This window comes from Microcaecilia unicolor, chromosome 3, assembly GCF_901765095.1.
Source record: "Microcaecilia unicolor chromosome 3, aMicUni1.1, whole genome shotgun sequence".
NCBI classification, from domain to species: Eukaryota; Metazoa; Chordata; class Amphibia; order Gymnophiona; family Siphonopidae; genus Microcaecilia; species Microcaecilia unicolor.
Window position 1 is genome coordinate 362,310,931 of NC_044033.1, and position 16,848 is coordinate 362,327,778.

The following is a 16,848-nucleotide window of genomic DNA, read 5'->3' on the forward strand; positions in this document are numbered from 1 at the left end:
CCAGGTCAAGTACTTCAGATGGCAAGAGTCCAGTGGCTCAAAAGGAGGTTTCATCAGCTGGGTGAGAACGACATTGAGATCCCATGACACTGTAGGAGGTTTGACGGGGGGCTTTGACAAAAGCAAACCTCTCATGAAGCGAACAACTAAAGGCTGTCCTGAGATCAGCTTACCTTCCACACGGTAATGGTATGCACTGATTGCGCTAAGATGAACCCTTACAGAGTACACTTGTCTAAGTGCAGAAGGTATTCAAGCAGGGTCTGTGTAGGACAGGAGCGAGGATCTAAGGCCTTGCTGTCACACCAGACGGCAAACCTCCTCCATAAAAAGAAGTAACTCCTCTTAGTGGAATCTTTTCTGGAAGCAAGCAAGACACGGGAGACACCCTCTGACAGACCCAAAGAGGCAAAGTCTATGCTCTCAACATCCAGGCCGTGAGAGCCAGGGACCGGAGGCTGGGATGCAGAAGCGCCCCTTCGTTCTGTGTGATGAGGGTCGGAAAACACTCCAATCTCCACGGTTCTTTGGAGGATAACTCCAGAAGAAGAGGGAACCAGATCTGACGAGGCCAAAAGGGAGCAATCAGAATCATGGTGCCTCGGTCTTGCTTGAGTTTCAACAAAGTCTTCCCGACCAGAGGTATGGGAGGATAAGCATACAGTAGACCCTCCCCCCAGTCCAGGAGGAAGGCATCCGATGCCAGTCTGCCGTGGGCCTGAAGCCTGGAACAGAACTGAGGGACCTTGTGGTTGGCTCGAGATGCGAAGAGATCTACCAAGGGGGTGCCCCACACTTGGAAGATCTGTCGCATCACTCTGGAGTTGAGCGACCACTCGTGAGGTTGCATGATCCTGCTCAACCTGTCGGCCAGACTGTTGTTTACGCCTGCCAGGTATGTGGCTTGGAGGAGCATGCCAAACTGGCACGCCCAGCGCCACAGCCCGACGGCTTCCTGACACAGGGGGCGAGATCCGGTGCCCCCCTGCTTGTTGATGTAATACATGGCAACCTGGTTGTCTGTCTGAATTTGGATAATTTGGTGGGACAGCCGATCTCTGAAAGCCTTCAGAGCGTTCCAGACCGCTCGTAACTCCAGAAGATTGATCTGCAGATCGCGTTCCTGGAGGGACCAGCTTCCTTGGGAGTGAAGCCCATCGACATGAGCTCCCCACCCCAGGAGAGACGCATCCGTAGTCAGCACTTTTTGTGGCTGAGGAATTTGGAAAGGACGTCCCAGAGTAAAATTGGACCAAATCGTCCACCAATACAGGGATTTGAGAAAACTCGTGGACAGGTGGATCACGTCTTCTAGATCCCCAGCCGCCTGAAACCATTGGGAAGCTAGGGTCCATTGAGCAGATCTCATGCGAAGGCGGGCCATGGGAGTCACATGAACTGTGGAGGCCATGTGGCCTAGCAATCTCAACATCTGCCGAGCTGTGATCTGCTGGGACGCTCGCACCCGCGAGACGAGGGACAACAAGTTGTTGGCTCTCGCCTCTGGGAGATAGGCACGAGCCGTCCGAGAATCCAGCAGAGCTCCTATGAATTCGAGTCTCTGCACTGGGAGAAGATGGGACTTTGGATAATTTATCACAAACCCCAATAGCTCCAGGAGGCGAATAGTCATCTGCATGGACTGTAGAGCTCCTGCCTCGGATGTGTTCTTCACCAGCCAATCGTCGAGATAAGGGAACACATGCACTCCCAGTCTGCGAAGTGCCACTGCTACCACAGCCAAGCACTTCGTGAACACTCTGGGCGCAAAGGCAAGCCCAAAGGGTAGCACACAGTACTGGAAGTGACGTGTGCCCAGCTGAAATCGCAGATACTGTCTGTGAGCTGGCAGTATCGGGATGTGCGTGTAGGCGTCCTTCAAGTCCAGAGAGCATAGCCAATCGTTTTCCTGAATCATGGGGAGAAGGGTGCCCAGGGAAAGCATCCTGAACTTTTCTTTGACCAGATATTTGTTCAGGGCCCTTAGGTCTAGGATGGGACGCATCCCCCGTTTTCTTTTCCACAAGGAAGTACCTAGAATAGAATCCCAGCCCTTCCTGCCCGGATGGCACGGGCTCGACCGCATTGGCGCTGAGAAGGGCGGAGAGTTCCTCTGCAAGTACCTGCTTGTGTTGGAAGCTGTAAGACTGAGCTCCCGGTGGACAATTTGGAGGTTTTGAGGCCAAATTGAGGGTGTATCCTTGCCGGACTATTTGGAGAACCCACTGGTCGGAGGTTATGAGAGGCCACCTTTGGTGAAAAACTTTCAACCTCCCTCCGACCGGCAGGTCGCCCGGCACTGACACTTGGATGTCGGCTAGGCTCTGCTGGAGCCAGTCAAAAGCTCGTCCCTTGCTTTTGCTGGGGAGCCGAGGGGCCTTGCTGAGGCGCACGCTGCTGACGAGAGCGAGCGCGCTGGGGCTTAGCCTGGGCCGCAGGCTGTCGAGAAGGAGGATTGTACCTACGCTTACCAGAAGAGTAGGGAACAGTCTTCCTTCCCCCAAAAAATCGTCTACCTGTAGAGGTAGAAGCTGAAGGCTGCTGGCGGGAGAACTTGTCGAAAGCGGTGTCCCGCTGGTGGAGCTGCTCTACCACCTGTTCGACTTTCTCTTCAAAAATATTATCCGCACGGCAAGGCGAGTCCGCAATCCGCTGCTGAATCCTATTCTCCAGGTCGGAGGCACGCAGCCATGAGAGTCTGCGCATCACCACACCTTGAGCAGCGGCCCTGGACGCAACATCAAAGGTGTCATACACCCCTCTGGCCAGGAATTTTCTGCACGCCTTCAGCTGCCTGACCACATCCTGAAATGGCTTGGCTTGCTCAGGGGGGAGCTTGTCCACCAAGCCCGCCAACTGCCGCACATTGTTCCGCATGTGTATGCTCGTGTAGAGCTGGTAAGACTGGATTTTGGCCACGAGCATAGAAGAATGGTAGGCCTTCCTCCCAAAGGAGTCTAAGGTTCTAGAGTCCTTGCCCGGGGCCGCCAAAGCATGCTCCCTAGAACTCTTAGCCTTTTTTAGGGCCAAATTCACAACTCCAGAGTCGTGAGGCAACTGAGTGCGCATCAGCTCTGGGTCCCCATGGATCCGGTACTGGGACTCGATCTTCTTGGGAATGTGGGGATTACTTAATGGCTTGGTCCAGTTCGCCAGCAATGTCTTTTTGAGGACATGATGCATGGGTATTGTGGACGCTTCCTTAGGTGGAGAAGGATAGTCCAGGAGCTCAAACATTTCAGCCCTGGGCTCGACCTCCACAACCACCGGGAAGGGGATGGCCGTAGACATCTCCCAGACAAAGGCCGCTAAAGACAGACTCGGGAGGAGAAAGCTGCCTTTCAGGGGAGGGAGTGGGATCAGAAGGTAGGCCATCAGACTCCTCGTCAGAGAAATATCTGATGTCCTCCTCCTCCTCCCACGAGGCCTCACCATCGGTATCAGACACAAGTTCACGGACCTGTGTCTGAAGCCGTGCCCGGCTCGACTCCGTGGAACCACGGCCACGGTGGGAGCGTCGAGAGGTAGATTCCCTCGCCCGCACCGGCGAAGCTCCCTCCGCCGACATCGTCGGGGAGCCTTCCTGGGAGGCGGCCGCAGTCGGTACCGCAAGCGGCACCGATGTCGGAGACCTCACCCCGGGCAAGGGGCCAGCCGGCGCCTCACTCGACGGTACCGGTGGCACAAGCACCCCCGGTACCGGAGGGGAAGGGCGCAACAGCTCTCCCAGGATCTCTGGGAGGACGGCCCGGAGACTCTCGTGCAGAGCGGCTGTGGAGAAAGACGTGGAAGCCGATGCAGGCGTCGATGTCAGAGTCTGTTCCGGGCGTGGAGGCTGTTCCGGGCTGTCCATAGTGGAGTGCATCGACACCTCTTGAACAGAGGGTGAGCGGTCCTCTCAGTGCCGATGCCTACTGGGTGCCGACTCCCTCGGCGACCCAGAGCTCTCGGTGCCGATACGGGAAGGGGACCGGTGTCGATGCTTCTTCGACTTTTTGGAACGAAGCATGTCACGGGAGCTTCCCGGCACCGACGAGGAGGACGTAGAATCCAGTCGTCGCTTCCTCGGGGCCGAGGCCGAAGAAGGTCGGTCTCGGGGGGGCTGTACCGCAGGAGCCCTCAGGGTAGGGGGAGACCCACCCGAAGGATCACCGCCACCAGCAGGGGAATGGACAGCCCTCACCTGCACTCCAGTCGAAGCACCACCGTCCGATGACATCAGCAGAAGTGGTGGTCCCGGTACCGCCGACGCAGCCTTCCGATGTCTCAGCCCCGATGCAGAGGGTCGATGCCTCGATGCACTTGATGCAGTCGCGGCCGAGGACGGAGGTCTAGACGCTGTCGACGTCGATGCACTAGATACTCCCGGTGCCGATGCCGACGAAGAGCCCGAGAACAAAACGTTCCACTGGGCCAATCTCGCTACCTGAGTCCGCTTTTGTAAAAGGGCGCACAGACTACAGGCCTGCGGGCGGTGCCCAGCCCCCAGACACTGAAGACACGACGCGTGCCTGTCAGTGAGCGAGATTACCCGGGCGCACTGGGTGCACTTCTTGAAGCCGCTGGGAGACTTCGATGACATGGGCGGAAAAATCACGCCGGCGAGATCAAAACTCGTGATTGCGTAAGGCACCAAAAAGAGGGGGAGAAAAAATTCGACCCGAGGCCTCAAAAGGGCCTACCCCGAAGACGAAAAGAAACTTACCGGGGCAAAAACTGGAAATAGAGGAAAGGGAAGAAGACCGAAAAGGTCTTCTTCCGAAATCCTTTTTTTTTTTTTTTTTTTTTTTTTTGCGAAAAGTCAAAAGACGCGCGCGAGGTCAACTTAAGGGGCACGAACGGCGTAACACAACCGTACCGAGCGCGGACAAAAGAAGACTGGCCGGCACGAGCCGGTTTCGGGCGGGAAGACGGACGCGCATGCGCGGTGCGCATCGGCGCGCGAGGGCTAGCAAAGGTTTTTGCTAGTGAAGATTCCGACTGGAGGGGCTGCCGTGGATGTCACCCATCAGTGAGAACAAGCAGCCTGCTTGTCCTCGGAGAATAATAGTGTTTATTGTCACAGAACTTGGAACAGTGAAACAGAAAAAGTGCAAACAGCAGAACAATAACAGGTAGCTGAAATATGAATCAATTATAACACTAAACGTTTGTTTATTATCTAAGTAGTACTTGGGAAGATCAGGACATATAACTGTTCAGAGAGCCTCAGCAAAGAGATCTTACTCTCTTTTCTTCCTGGCTAAGACTGGAGCAAAAGCAAGTAGCAATTGGTAACTTCAAACTTCAGGCCAATCCTAGCTCAGAGCAACATCATCTGAAAATAGCTGGCTACATCACTGCAGGCACTTTCCCTTTCTCTGTGCTAACTAAAGAAGGAAAGATCAGTTCTCTGTTAACAGCTTTAAGCATAAACATGCACCACCTGCTGTCCAAACTAGAGAAATACACTGTAGGACAATATCAAAACAATTATCACAGGCTTAAAATACACTGTTCTGTCACAGGTACCCTCTGCATTTAAGATACTGATGAGACTGCACTCTCCCTACCTTGTACATCTGTAATCAGGAGAGATAAGCCTGTGTACTCTGAAGTGACATTCCTGGAGCCCTGCTCCTGATATCAGCCATGGTATACTATGAATCATGGCAGAGATATCCCAATGATCCAGAGGGATTCCAAGATCCACAGACCATTTAGGTTTCAGCTCCTCCAGGTCATTCCCCGCCCTTGTGGATCAAAATAGCAGACCACGGGAGCCAAGCAAATGGGAGATGCCAGCTGGGCTGCTGGGGAGAAGGGGAAGGGAGAGAGTGTCAGGAGGAGATGAGAGGAAAGGATGTCAGGATGGTGGGGGAAGATGTCAGGATGCTGGTGGGAGGGAGAAAGATGTCAGGATGGGGAGGGGGTCGTCAGCAAGAGAAAAAGGCAGGTTGTCGAGGAGAGGGAGAGAGAATGATATCAGAATGGGGGGGGGGGGGGGAGGAAGAGATGCCAAGATGGTGGGAAGGAATGAAGAGGGAGAGGTGCTGGACCTCCAAGGGGAGACGGAACAGGGGAAGAGAGACGGACACTTGATGGACCCATGGAGAGGGAGGGGGTAGGAGAAGGAAAGAGAGGGAGAGATGCTGGCCTGATGGAGGACAGAGGAGAGAGCGATAGATGTTGGTATGTTGGGGGGGGGGGGGGGCGAACATAGGTACACAAAAGAGTTATGTTGGACAGAGCAAGAATATGAACACAGAGGTAGGAGATACTCAACATGGCGGCAAGACAGGGGCAAGGATACAGAAGTAATGCTGGGTAGGTTGGATAGGGATACAGAGAGAAGATGGATGGTAGACATGGGAGAGAAAAGTGCTAAATGGACAAGGAGACTGGCAAGAGAAGACAGAGAAAGCAGAAACCACAGACAGGGACCAAAAGGATTATAAAAGTAAAATTACCAGACAACAAAGGTAGAAAAATAATTGATTTCCTATTTATTGATTAGAATACGTCAGGGGCCCACAAGAGAAATCTCGCTCATTGGACTTAAATCCCCAGCATTGCCAGTGGTAAATCCCCAGCACTGAGATGGGCCACCCTTGGTGTCTCTGATAGTTACAATAATCAGCAATAATACGAAAGAAAAACAAACTTTTAGTCCCTACAGAATACCATCCCTTATGGACCCTTGAAAAAGATCTACCTTCCACTGAGGCGTTATCCCCTTTTAAGGAGGAAGTCTTCCTCTATCTGCCAAACCAACTATCTTGTCTTCTTGTTTCTCCCAGCGGAATGCTCCAGCACCCCAAACATTACTGAAGTCAATCTGTGGTTCCTTTCATGCAGGGGATACAGATTAAGGCTAGGAAGGGCTCAGTGTGCGGCGGAGGCCAAAGAAGCAAAGAGGATGCTAGGAATTATTAGGAAAGGGAAGCAAAATAAGACCAAAATTATAATGCATTTGTATCATAAGTACATAAGTATTGCCATACTGGGAAAGACAGAAGGTTTATCAAGTCCACTATCCTGTTTCCAACAGTGGCCAATCCAGGTTACAAGCACATGGCAAGATCCCAAAACACTACATTTTATGCTGCTTATCCTAGACATAAGAAGTGGATTTTCCCCAAGTCCATTTACTATTAGCTTAGCAGAGTTTAAAAAAAGGTTTGGCTAGCTTCCTAAAAGAAAAGTCCTTAAGTCCATTTTAATAATGACTTAATGACTTTTCTTTTAGGAAGCTAACCAAACCTTTTTTAAACCCCGCTAAGCTAATAGATTTCACAACACTCCCTGGCAAAGAATTCCAGAGTTTAATTACACATTGAGTGAAGAAATATTTTCACCGATTTGTTTTAAATTTACTACTTAGTAGCTTCACTGCATGTTCCCTAGTCCTAGTATTTTTGGAAAGAGTACAAAAGCGATTCACATCTACCCAGTGCACTCCACTCATTTTATAGACCTATATCATATCTCCCCTCAGCCGTCTTTTCTCCAAGATGAAGAGCCCTAGCCTCTTTAGCCTTTCCTTATAGGGAAGTCGTCCCAGCCCCTTTATCATTTTCGTCACCCTTCTCAGTAGCTTTTTTAATTCCACTATATACTTTTTTGAGATGCGGTGACCAGAATTACACACAATATTCGAGGTGCGGTCGCACCATGGAGTGATACAAAGGCATTATATCATCCCCAGTTTTGTTTTCCAATCCTTTCCTAAAAATACCTAACATTCTATTTGCATTCTTAGCTGCCACCGCCACACACTGCGCAGAGGATTTCAACGTATCATCAATGATAACACCTGGGATCCCTTTCCTGGTCAGTGACTAATGTGAAACCTTGCATTATGTAGCTAAAGTTCAGGTTCCTCTTTCCCACATGCAACACTTTGCACTTGCTCACATTAAACGTCAACTGTCATTTGGATGCCCAGTCTCCCAGTCTCATAAGATCCTCCTGTAATTTTTCACAATCCTCTTGTGATTTAACAACTTTGAATAACTTTGAGTCATCAGCAAATTTAATTACCTCACTAGTTACTCCCATCTCTAGGTCATTTATAAATATGAAAAAATGCAGCAGTCCCAGCACAGACCCCTGGGGAACTCCACTATCTACCCTTCTCCATTGAGAATACTGACCATTTAACCCTACTCTCCGTTTTCTATCTTTTAACCAGTTTTTAATCCATAATAGAACACTACCTCCTATCCCATGACTCTCCAATTTCCTCTGGCGTCTTTCATGAAATACTTTGTAAAATGCCTTCTGAAAATGCAGATATACAATATCAACTGGCTCACTGATCATCTCTGGAACCTTTTTTTTTTTTTTTTAATCGGGACTACATTGGCCACCCTCCAATCTTCCAGTATCATGCTTGATTTTAAAGATAAAATTTCATATTATTAGCAACAGTTCTGCAAGTGCATTTTTCAATTCTATCAGTACTCTGGGATGAATATCATCTGGTCCAAGCAATTTGCTACTCTTCAATTTGTCAAATTGCGCCATTACATCTTCCAGGTTTATAGAGATTTCATTCAGTTTCTCCGACTCGTCAGCTTTGAATACCATTTCTGGCACCGGTATCTCTCCCAAATCTTCCTCGGTGAAGACCGAAGCAAAGAATTAATTTAATCTGTCCGCTATAGCTACGACTTCCCTGAGTGCCCCTTTTACCCCTCGGTCATCAAGTGGTTCAATTGGTTCTTTCGCCAGCTTCATGCTTTTAATATACCTAAAAAAAATTTGCCTCCAACTCAATCTTTTTTTCAAAGTTCCTCTTCGCCTTCCTTATCAGTGCTTTGCATTTGACTTGCCATTCTTTATGCTGTTATTATTTTCAGTCGGATCCTTCCTCCACTTTCTGAAGGATTTTCTTGTAGTTCTAATAGCTTCCTTCACCTCAATTTTAACCATGCCAGCTGTCGTTTGGTCTTCCTTCCTCCTTTTTTAATACACAGAATATAGTTGGCCTGGGCTTCCAGGATGGTATTTTTGAACAGCATCCACGCCTGATGTAAATTTTTGACCTTCGTAGCTGCTCCTCTAAGTTTTTTAATGTAGAAAAAGTGGGAAAACGACCAAGGATACCAGAAACTGGAGGATGTTCTTTAATAAAAACTTTATTGAAGGTTTGAAGACTCGACACAACGTCGTGTTTCGGCCGTCAGGCCTGCATCAGGAGTCTGCTATGCAGAATGCTGCAGAGCAATGATGATGGAAGTCCTTTGGAGATCTTACAGCAGTCTCTTGCACAGAGTATTACTGAATAGCAATAAGGATGGTTCTTCAAAAGTAACGTAGTACTCTTTAAAAAGACTGTTTGGGAAAGTCCGTCAAAAGCGCTGCACGCATTACAGATATAATTTGAACCCTGGTACGACAGTGTCCCACTGGTTATCCTTCTTCCACCAGGTCTCAGAGATGCCTATTATATCTAATTTTTCATTTAGTGCAATACTAACTCTCCCATCTTATTTCTTAGGCTCCTGGCATTCGCATATAGACATTTCAAACTATGTTTGTTGTTCCTATTTATTTGCTGCATTTATATCCCACATTTTCCCACCTATTTGCAGGCTCAATGTAGCTTACAATATAATATAACAACAATCACATTGATGGAATAAGAAAATCGGAATATAGATAACAGATAAGGTACATAAGAATATCATGGCGATCATATTAACGGGGTAAGAATTTCAGCATTATTGCAGTTAAGGTGCATAAGAAAATTATGTATAATAAGTGGATAAATAGATAAAACATATAATGATATCAGGACAAGATATAATGATTCAGTAATTAGGGTGTAAATTAGAATAAACAAATTAGAAAGTTCCATTATAATTGTATCTGGTGAAGTTTAGGTGTCAGTTTCTTATGGGGATCTTTTTTGTACGTCATTTTGAACAAGTAAGTCTTTAGTAACTTCCGGAAGGTCATCAGGTCATGTGTTGTTCTCAAGGTGGTCGGCAATTCATTCCATAATTGTTTGCATTTACATCATGCTCAGTACTTGACAGTATTAATTTGCAATCTTTTGTCCTTTTTGCAACCTCACCATCAGGATACCATATTTTCCCTGTTTTGGTGATATCTTTGAAAGATACCTTATCCTGAACCATGCGCTTTTGAGCGACTGTCGGCCTTCCCCCCGTTTCTAGTTTAAAAGCTGCTCTATCTCTTTTTTAAATGCCGATGCCAGCACCCTGTTAAGGTGGAGCCCGTCCTTTCGGAATAGGCTCCCCATTTCCCAGAATGTTGCCCAGTTCCTAACAAATCTAAAACCCTTCTCCCTGCACCATCGTCTCATCCACGCATTGAGACTCCGGAGCTCTGCCTGTCTCTTTGGCCCTGCGCGTGGAACGGATAGCATTTCAGAAAATGCTACCCTAGAGGTTCTGGATTTGAGCTTTCTACCTAAGAGTCTAAATTTGCCTTCCAGAACCTCTCTCCCACATTTTCCTATGTCACTGGTACCCACATGTACCAAGACAGCCGACTCCTCCCCAGCACTATCTAAAATCCTATCTAGGTGATGCGTGAGGTCTGCCACCTAGATAGCTTTTCAAGCTGCACAATTCTGGAAATCTTTACCAGCTAATCTTAGAACTATTACCAATTATACTACATTTAAGAAAGAGCCTAGAGCACCAACTTTGAAAGTATCTTGCCAATGGCACTGCAGGATGCCTTTCCACAGGGCTAAACTGAAAAGAAAACAGCTTTCTCTGCAACAGTTTTAAAACACAGACCACCACTCACTGGCCAAACAACAGAAATACACTGCATGAAAATATTACAATTTGCAGACTTGAAAACCCTGTTTTGCCACAGTATCTCTCTTCCTTGGTGAAGACCAAAGCAAAGAATTCATTTAATTTCTCTGCTATGTCCTTGTCTTTCCTTGTCTAGGGACTGATAGGACCAGCCCAGGGATTCCAGGAGGGAAATGATCTGCAAGGTAGTCAAACTGGCCTCCGAAGCCGAGTTAGCCCGAATCAGCCAGTTGTCTAGGTGGGGATGAAACCAAATACCCTGATGCCAGAGGTGCACAGCCACTGGCCCCGTCACCTTGGAAAACATGTGGGCATCATAGCAAGGCTCAAGGGCATCACAAGGGGGGGGGGGGGGGGGTGCGCAAACTGATAGTTTGCAAGAGTCATCAGAGACCCTAGCACTGGCCCTGCTTAGCCTTTCCCCAGAGCTCCCGGGAATACAGAGATGGGATATTTCAGCAGAGAATGCTTTCTCTCTCTCCCTCCCCTATTTTCTCTCTCTTTCTGTCCTATATTTTGATGGAGTTCCTTTCAATGTCATTTAAATTTTGATTTTGTAAACCGCTTTGGCTATCTGGCTGAAAGGCGGTATGTCACATCTGAATAAACGATAAATGATACTGACTATGAAAAAAAGGACAGACTGAATGAGCCACATTTACACACTATAAAAATAATTCGTTATGCCTGCTCGGCTGCTGTCTTTGCACACCATGCCTGCCAGCATGCTCAACCACATGGCAGATGCACATGGGCTTGCCCAACTGCCTTGGCCTGGGGCTCCAGCCACTCCATCTACAGCTTTCTCTAGATACACCTAGAGGAAAATTCCCTACTTAATTCTTTACAATAGCATTAATCCTTGACAAAGGGCATAAAGCTAGCCAGGCTAATTGAATTAATGTTTTCTTTTTTTTGGTAAATATGCTGCCAAAGCAAGCACTTTTGGAAAGTCTGGAAGCTGCAAGGGGAGCCCGTGCGGAATACACCCAAATAGGGTGAATGGGCTACAGGGGTCAGGGGTCCGTACCACTTGGGCAAGGCCCTACAGAACTGAGCCAAAGCCACACACACACTAGCACTAAGTGTGGTTGGGGGCTGCAGAGCCAAGCTCTGAGCTGAACTAGGTATGGTCCTGAGACTTTAGACTCGACCGTGTTATGCAGTCACGGCCAGCAGAGCAAGGAACTAGGCCAGGGACAGGAACACTATCAGCATGATCTACCACCTGCTGAAGGTAGAAAAAAATACTGGATTGTTCAAGGCAGCACTTCTGCTTATGTGTGATGTCACTGGCAGAATTCAGTTTTCTCTATCTTCACCTGCTGCTATGAAGGGATAACACCCATTTGTGTAGAACGGTGGAGCTGACGCTAAGAAATGAAATTTGTCCTTTTTTAAAATTAACGCAAAGAGCAACATATGAGAGAGTACTATCATGGATATTCTTCAACTACCAAATATGGTATAAAATTACATATTCCACCTAGACCATAATGAGAGCTGATTTTTAAAGTTTACTGTACAAGGAAAATACAAGACCTCCTACTCTATTCATAAAACAGTTAAAAGTTAGAACAAACTTACAATGTCTAACAGAATCTTGCTTCTGTACTTACCCTATCTATATACTTTTCAAAGAATATACACAATAACAATATTATCTGACCAGCCTGCCTGAAACTTTGAAATCACCATATAATGTGAAGTATCAAAGGTCAAAATTCACTGTTAACACCTTAGTCAAATATAAGAACAGCTTCTAATGTTTAACTTTATAGTGATCATTGTACTCGTCACTCTATCATCATTCAAGAAAACCCATAAAAATACTAAATATTTGCAGTTTACAACAAAATTGAGGAAAATGTTAATCCAATAAGCCTGTATAAGAATTTGTGGCACATCTTTGACATGGTGCATTTCTACCCACAAATTTCAAAGTGGGCAGGACTTTTGCCAACCTTACACTTAACGCTTCTTTTTGTGTTGGAGGGAGGAGGGGAAGGTACTACAGCATTTTCTCCCCCAAATTTTTAATCCATAATTTTTTTTTTCCAACACACAGACAATTGGGTAAAGGAACTGTTGCAATACTGTGTGCAAGCAGGCAGATTTGTTTGCCATACTTTCTCAGCATAATTTAAACCTAGTCTCAAGTGTACATAGTAATTAGATATCTTTAGTGAGATTACTATAAGTGTGTGTAAATATCTTAATAGCTATGACTTTACAGGATGTGCTTTAGCATCTTAATATCCGTGATACAAGTTATACAGTACTTTTTTCAACCTAAGAGCAGAGGTTCACTGTCTAAACTTTTTTTAAAAATTACCTGCTGGGAAAGGATAGTTACGGCTTCTTTATGTTTGGCATCTCTCAAATTAATGCCATTTACTGCGAGAATGGCATCTCCGACATGCAGTCCTCCACATCGATCAGCAGGCTGTGCAGGGTGGATTTCTGAGATGAGAATTGGAACACCATGTTCTTTCCCACCCTGGAAGAATTACAAACAAGAACATTCAGTGTATGTTTATATTAAAGTAGACTGCTTTGCAGAAGTGTTTGTATACTTCTGCATTTTTCACATTTTGATGTCCAAAATATACAAGTCAAAAACATTAAATGTACGAGTGTTTCTCCGATCTGTGCACCTTATTCTATACGTTCAATGTGAAAAATGCAATGATTGAATATTTCAAACAGTAAGTAAAAAGAATAAGAAACCAAATAACTTTGGATCCTTAAATGCGAAGGACGGAAACTGGAAAGAAGATGGAGTAAATCTCGCCTGGATAAAGACAGGCTAAACTGTAGGAAGCAAACGACAAAGTACCGCCAAGCCTTAACAGCAACCAAAAAACAGTATTTCTCTCAATGCATTGCACAGGCTACCAATTCAACCAAGCAGTTGTTCAGTATAGTAAATAGCCTACTGCAACCCCCACAACAGAACCAGCCTGCCCAGTTTAAACTGAACTGCAATGATTTTACTGCATACTTTGCCAAGAAAAATTAAAAGTCTCCACCAGGATTTACAGGCAATCCCACCCAATCTCTAATCAGTTAACCAGAAGTGCACAAACTTTTCCCCTCCTGACAGAGACAGATAGGGCATTTTTAACCCAATGACAGAGGGAAGCCTTGACAACATCCTAAGAGACCTTCGACCAACTAACTTGCTCTCTCGAACCCTGCCCATCAAAGATAGTGCAGCAGGCAAGTATGGGCCTCATAGAAGGCACCAAAAAAATTGTGAATGCCTCTCTTTCTAATGGGTAACTACCAACAGCATTAAAAAGGGCAGTGGTTCACTCTTTGCTAAAGAAAAACAACCTTGACCAAGATAAAGTTGAAAGTTACCGGCCAGTATCCAACATCCCATTTCTAGGGAAACTTATAGAGCAAACAGTCTGTGTTCAACTTAATGACTGGCTAGAAGAGAGAAACTGGCTAGATCCATGTCAATCTGAATTCAGACTTCCATGTCAATCTGGATTCAGACCTGGTTATGGAACAGAAATGGTACTTAGTGTTAGTGTTAGTATTGCTAGAATTCTCAGCAGCTTTTGAGACTGTGGATCATATCATGCTAGCACAACTGACAGAAACAAGTACTTGCCTGGCTCAGATCCTATCTGTCAGACAGGCAACAATCCATAATGTTTGGTAGCAACTCATCGCCACCATGGGCACTGACCTGTGGGGTACCACAAGGATGCCACCTATTCTGTTCAATATCTACCTCAAGCCACTAGCTGAGCTGATTTGGTCAATGAACACTCAGTTCTACATCTACGCATATGATGTGCAGCTACTCATATGAACTGAACTTGACTTACCTACAGCCTTGAATAAATTGATCACTTGTCTAACACCAATTCAAGAATGGGCTAAACACAAAAAAAAAAAACTTTGCCTGAACCCAAGAAAACTGAGCTTCTCTGGGTCCCTAACACAAGTGGATACATACCTGACATCAAAATCTCTTTGGGGAAGTATGAACTCCCCCTCAAATCACAAGTCAGGAACCTTGGAATACAGTTAGATTCAATGATTCCCCAAATCCAAGCAACCTTCAAGAGCTGCTTCTACTATTTGCAACAGCTACACTGCCTCTCTCCTTACATCAAGAAGGTAAATCTTATCCCAGTTGTGCATGACATGATAACATCACGACTGGATTACTGCAATGCACTATACAACAGTCTGACTACAAAGGACCTGCACCAGCTCCAATTGATTCAGGATGCCGCAGCAAATCATAGAAGGTTGCAGGCGACATGAACACACCACACCATTTTTGCAAAAACTTCATTGCCTACCAGTACAATACAAGCCTACAATTAAAATTTTGTCTGATCTTTAAGGCCCTTAAAGGAAATGCCCTAACTACCTGAAGAATAGATTGATCTTCTACACAACACCAAAGACACTAAGGACTATCACTAACCACAATCTCTCCAAAAGACATTACATGATGTGATACCCACAAGCAAGCCTTCTCCGGAGTAGAGAGATTGAGATATTCCAGTATCGGGCTGATATATATATATATATATATATATATCCACCTATGTGGTCTAGATTTTGTTACTAGTTACCAGAAAAGTTCAGTAACTGACAGATTTGAAATCAGCTTGCAGTAGTACCTTCACTTTCATATCTAGTATGTGACTGTTTTCAATTAATGTCTCTATTGTGATTGTGAAAGACATCTATATACCACACCAATATGGGAAAATTAGGTTCTTACCTTGGTAATTTTCTTTCCTTTAGTCATAGCAGATGAAGCCATTACGTATGGGTTATGTCCATCAACCAGCAGGGGAGATAGACAGCACTCAAACTTTCACAGTGCCCTCTTGGCCAGCTAGCTCCACTGCCTCTTCAGTATTTGAAGCTTCCAAAGCAGTATGGCAAACCGCAATGGGAATCACAAGAGCTTTCCTCACAGCGAACGATGGCCCATCACAAGGGCATGAACTCATAAAGGAGGGAATGCACATCCTCCTGGAGGGAATAAACTCATCCTCCTTATTGTATAAGTGGAGGGGAACACACGCGCCTCCTGGAGGGAATCACACATCCTCCCAACACACTGGAGGGAATGAACTCATCCTCCTATTTATAGAACTGGAGGGGAACACACGCGCCTCCTGGAGAGAATCAACACATCCTCCAAAAAACACATGCTGGAGGGAATGAACACATCCTCCTAAATTTAAACTGAACATGAATCCTGAAGATTGTTTTCCAACTTTCTCCCAAGGAAGGAACTTCAGGAAATTAGAACAGAACCTGAAAAACAGATTCACAGCATACAGACAATAATACAGGGAGGGCTCATAGCTTCATCTGCTATGACTAAAGGAAAGAAAATTACCAAGGTAAGAACCTAATTTTCCCTTCCTTGTCATCAAGCAGATGAAGCCATTACGTATGGGATGGAACAAAACAATCCCTAGATAGGGTGGGAACAAGCCACACCACGCGCTAGCACTTGTGCACCAAAACGCGCATCCCTCCTGGCAGCCACATCCAGCCTGTAATGTCGGGCAAAGGAGAGCTTAGAAGCCCATGTTGCTGCACTGCATATCTCTTGAAGAGAGAGTGCTCCAGTTTCAGCCCAAGAGGAAGAAATCGCTCTAGTAGAATGTGCCTTAAAGGCTACAGGCGGAACCCTGCCGGCCAGCAGATAAGCTGAAAAGATAGTTTCTTTGAGCCAGTGGGCAATAGTGGCTTTAGACACTGGAGACCCTCTGCGAGAACCGGATAGCAAAACAAACAGATGATCAGAAGTCCTGAAAGAGTTAGTAACTCGCAGATACTGCTGCGAAGTCCTGCGCACATCCAAAAGGTGCAGCTGCCCAAAAGATTCTGGAAACTCTTCCTCTGAAAAAGAGGGCAAGAAAATAGGCTGGTTTAGGTGAAAGGCTGAAACCACCTTAGGCATAAAGGAAGGCACGCTCCGAACCGTGACTCCGGACTCTGAAAACTGCAGAAATGGGTCTCTACAGGACAGCGCCTGGAGCTCTGACACCCGTCTCGCCGAGGTAATGGC

General features: G+C 46.3%; 1 protein-coding gene across 2 annotated transcripts in view; it reads right to left on the reverse strand.

Annotated features, from left to right (window-relative positions):
• Positions 1–16,848, reverse strand: part of GOPC (golgi associated PDZ and coiled-coil motif containing) — a 147,639-nt gene that overhangs the window by 13,738 nt on the left and 117,053 nt on the right. For both annotated transcript variants that reach the window (XM_030198546.1, XM_030198545.1), the window contains one exon: positions 13,117–13,281. In XM_030198546.1, the coding sequence (XP_030054406.1) occupies positions 13,117–13,281 (165 nt within the window). The remainder of the gene's footprint in view (positions 1–13,116; positions 13,282–16,848) is intronic.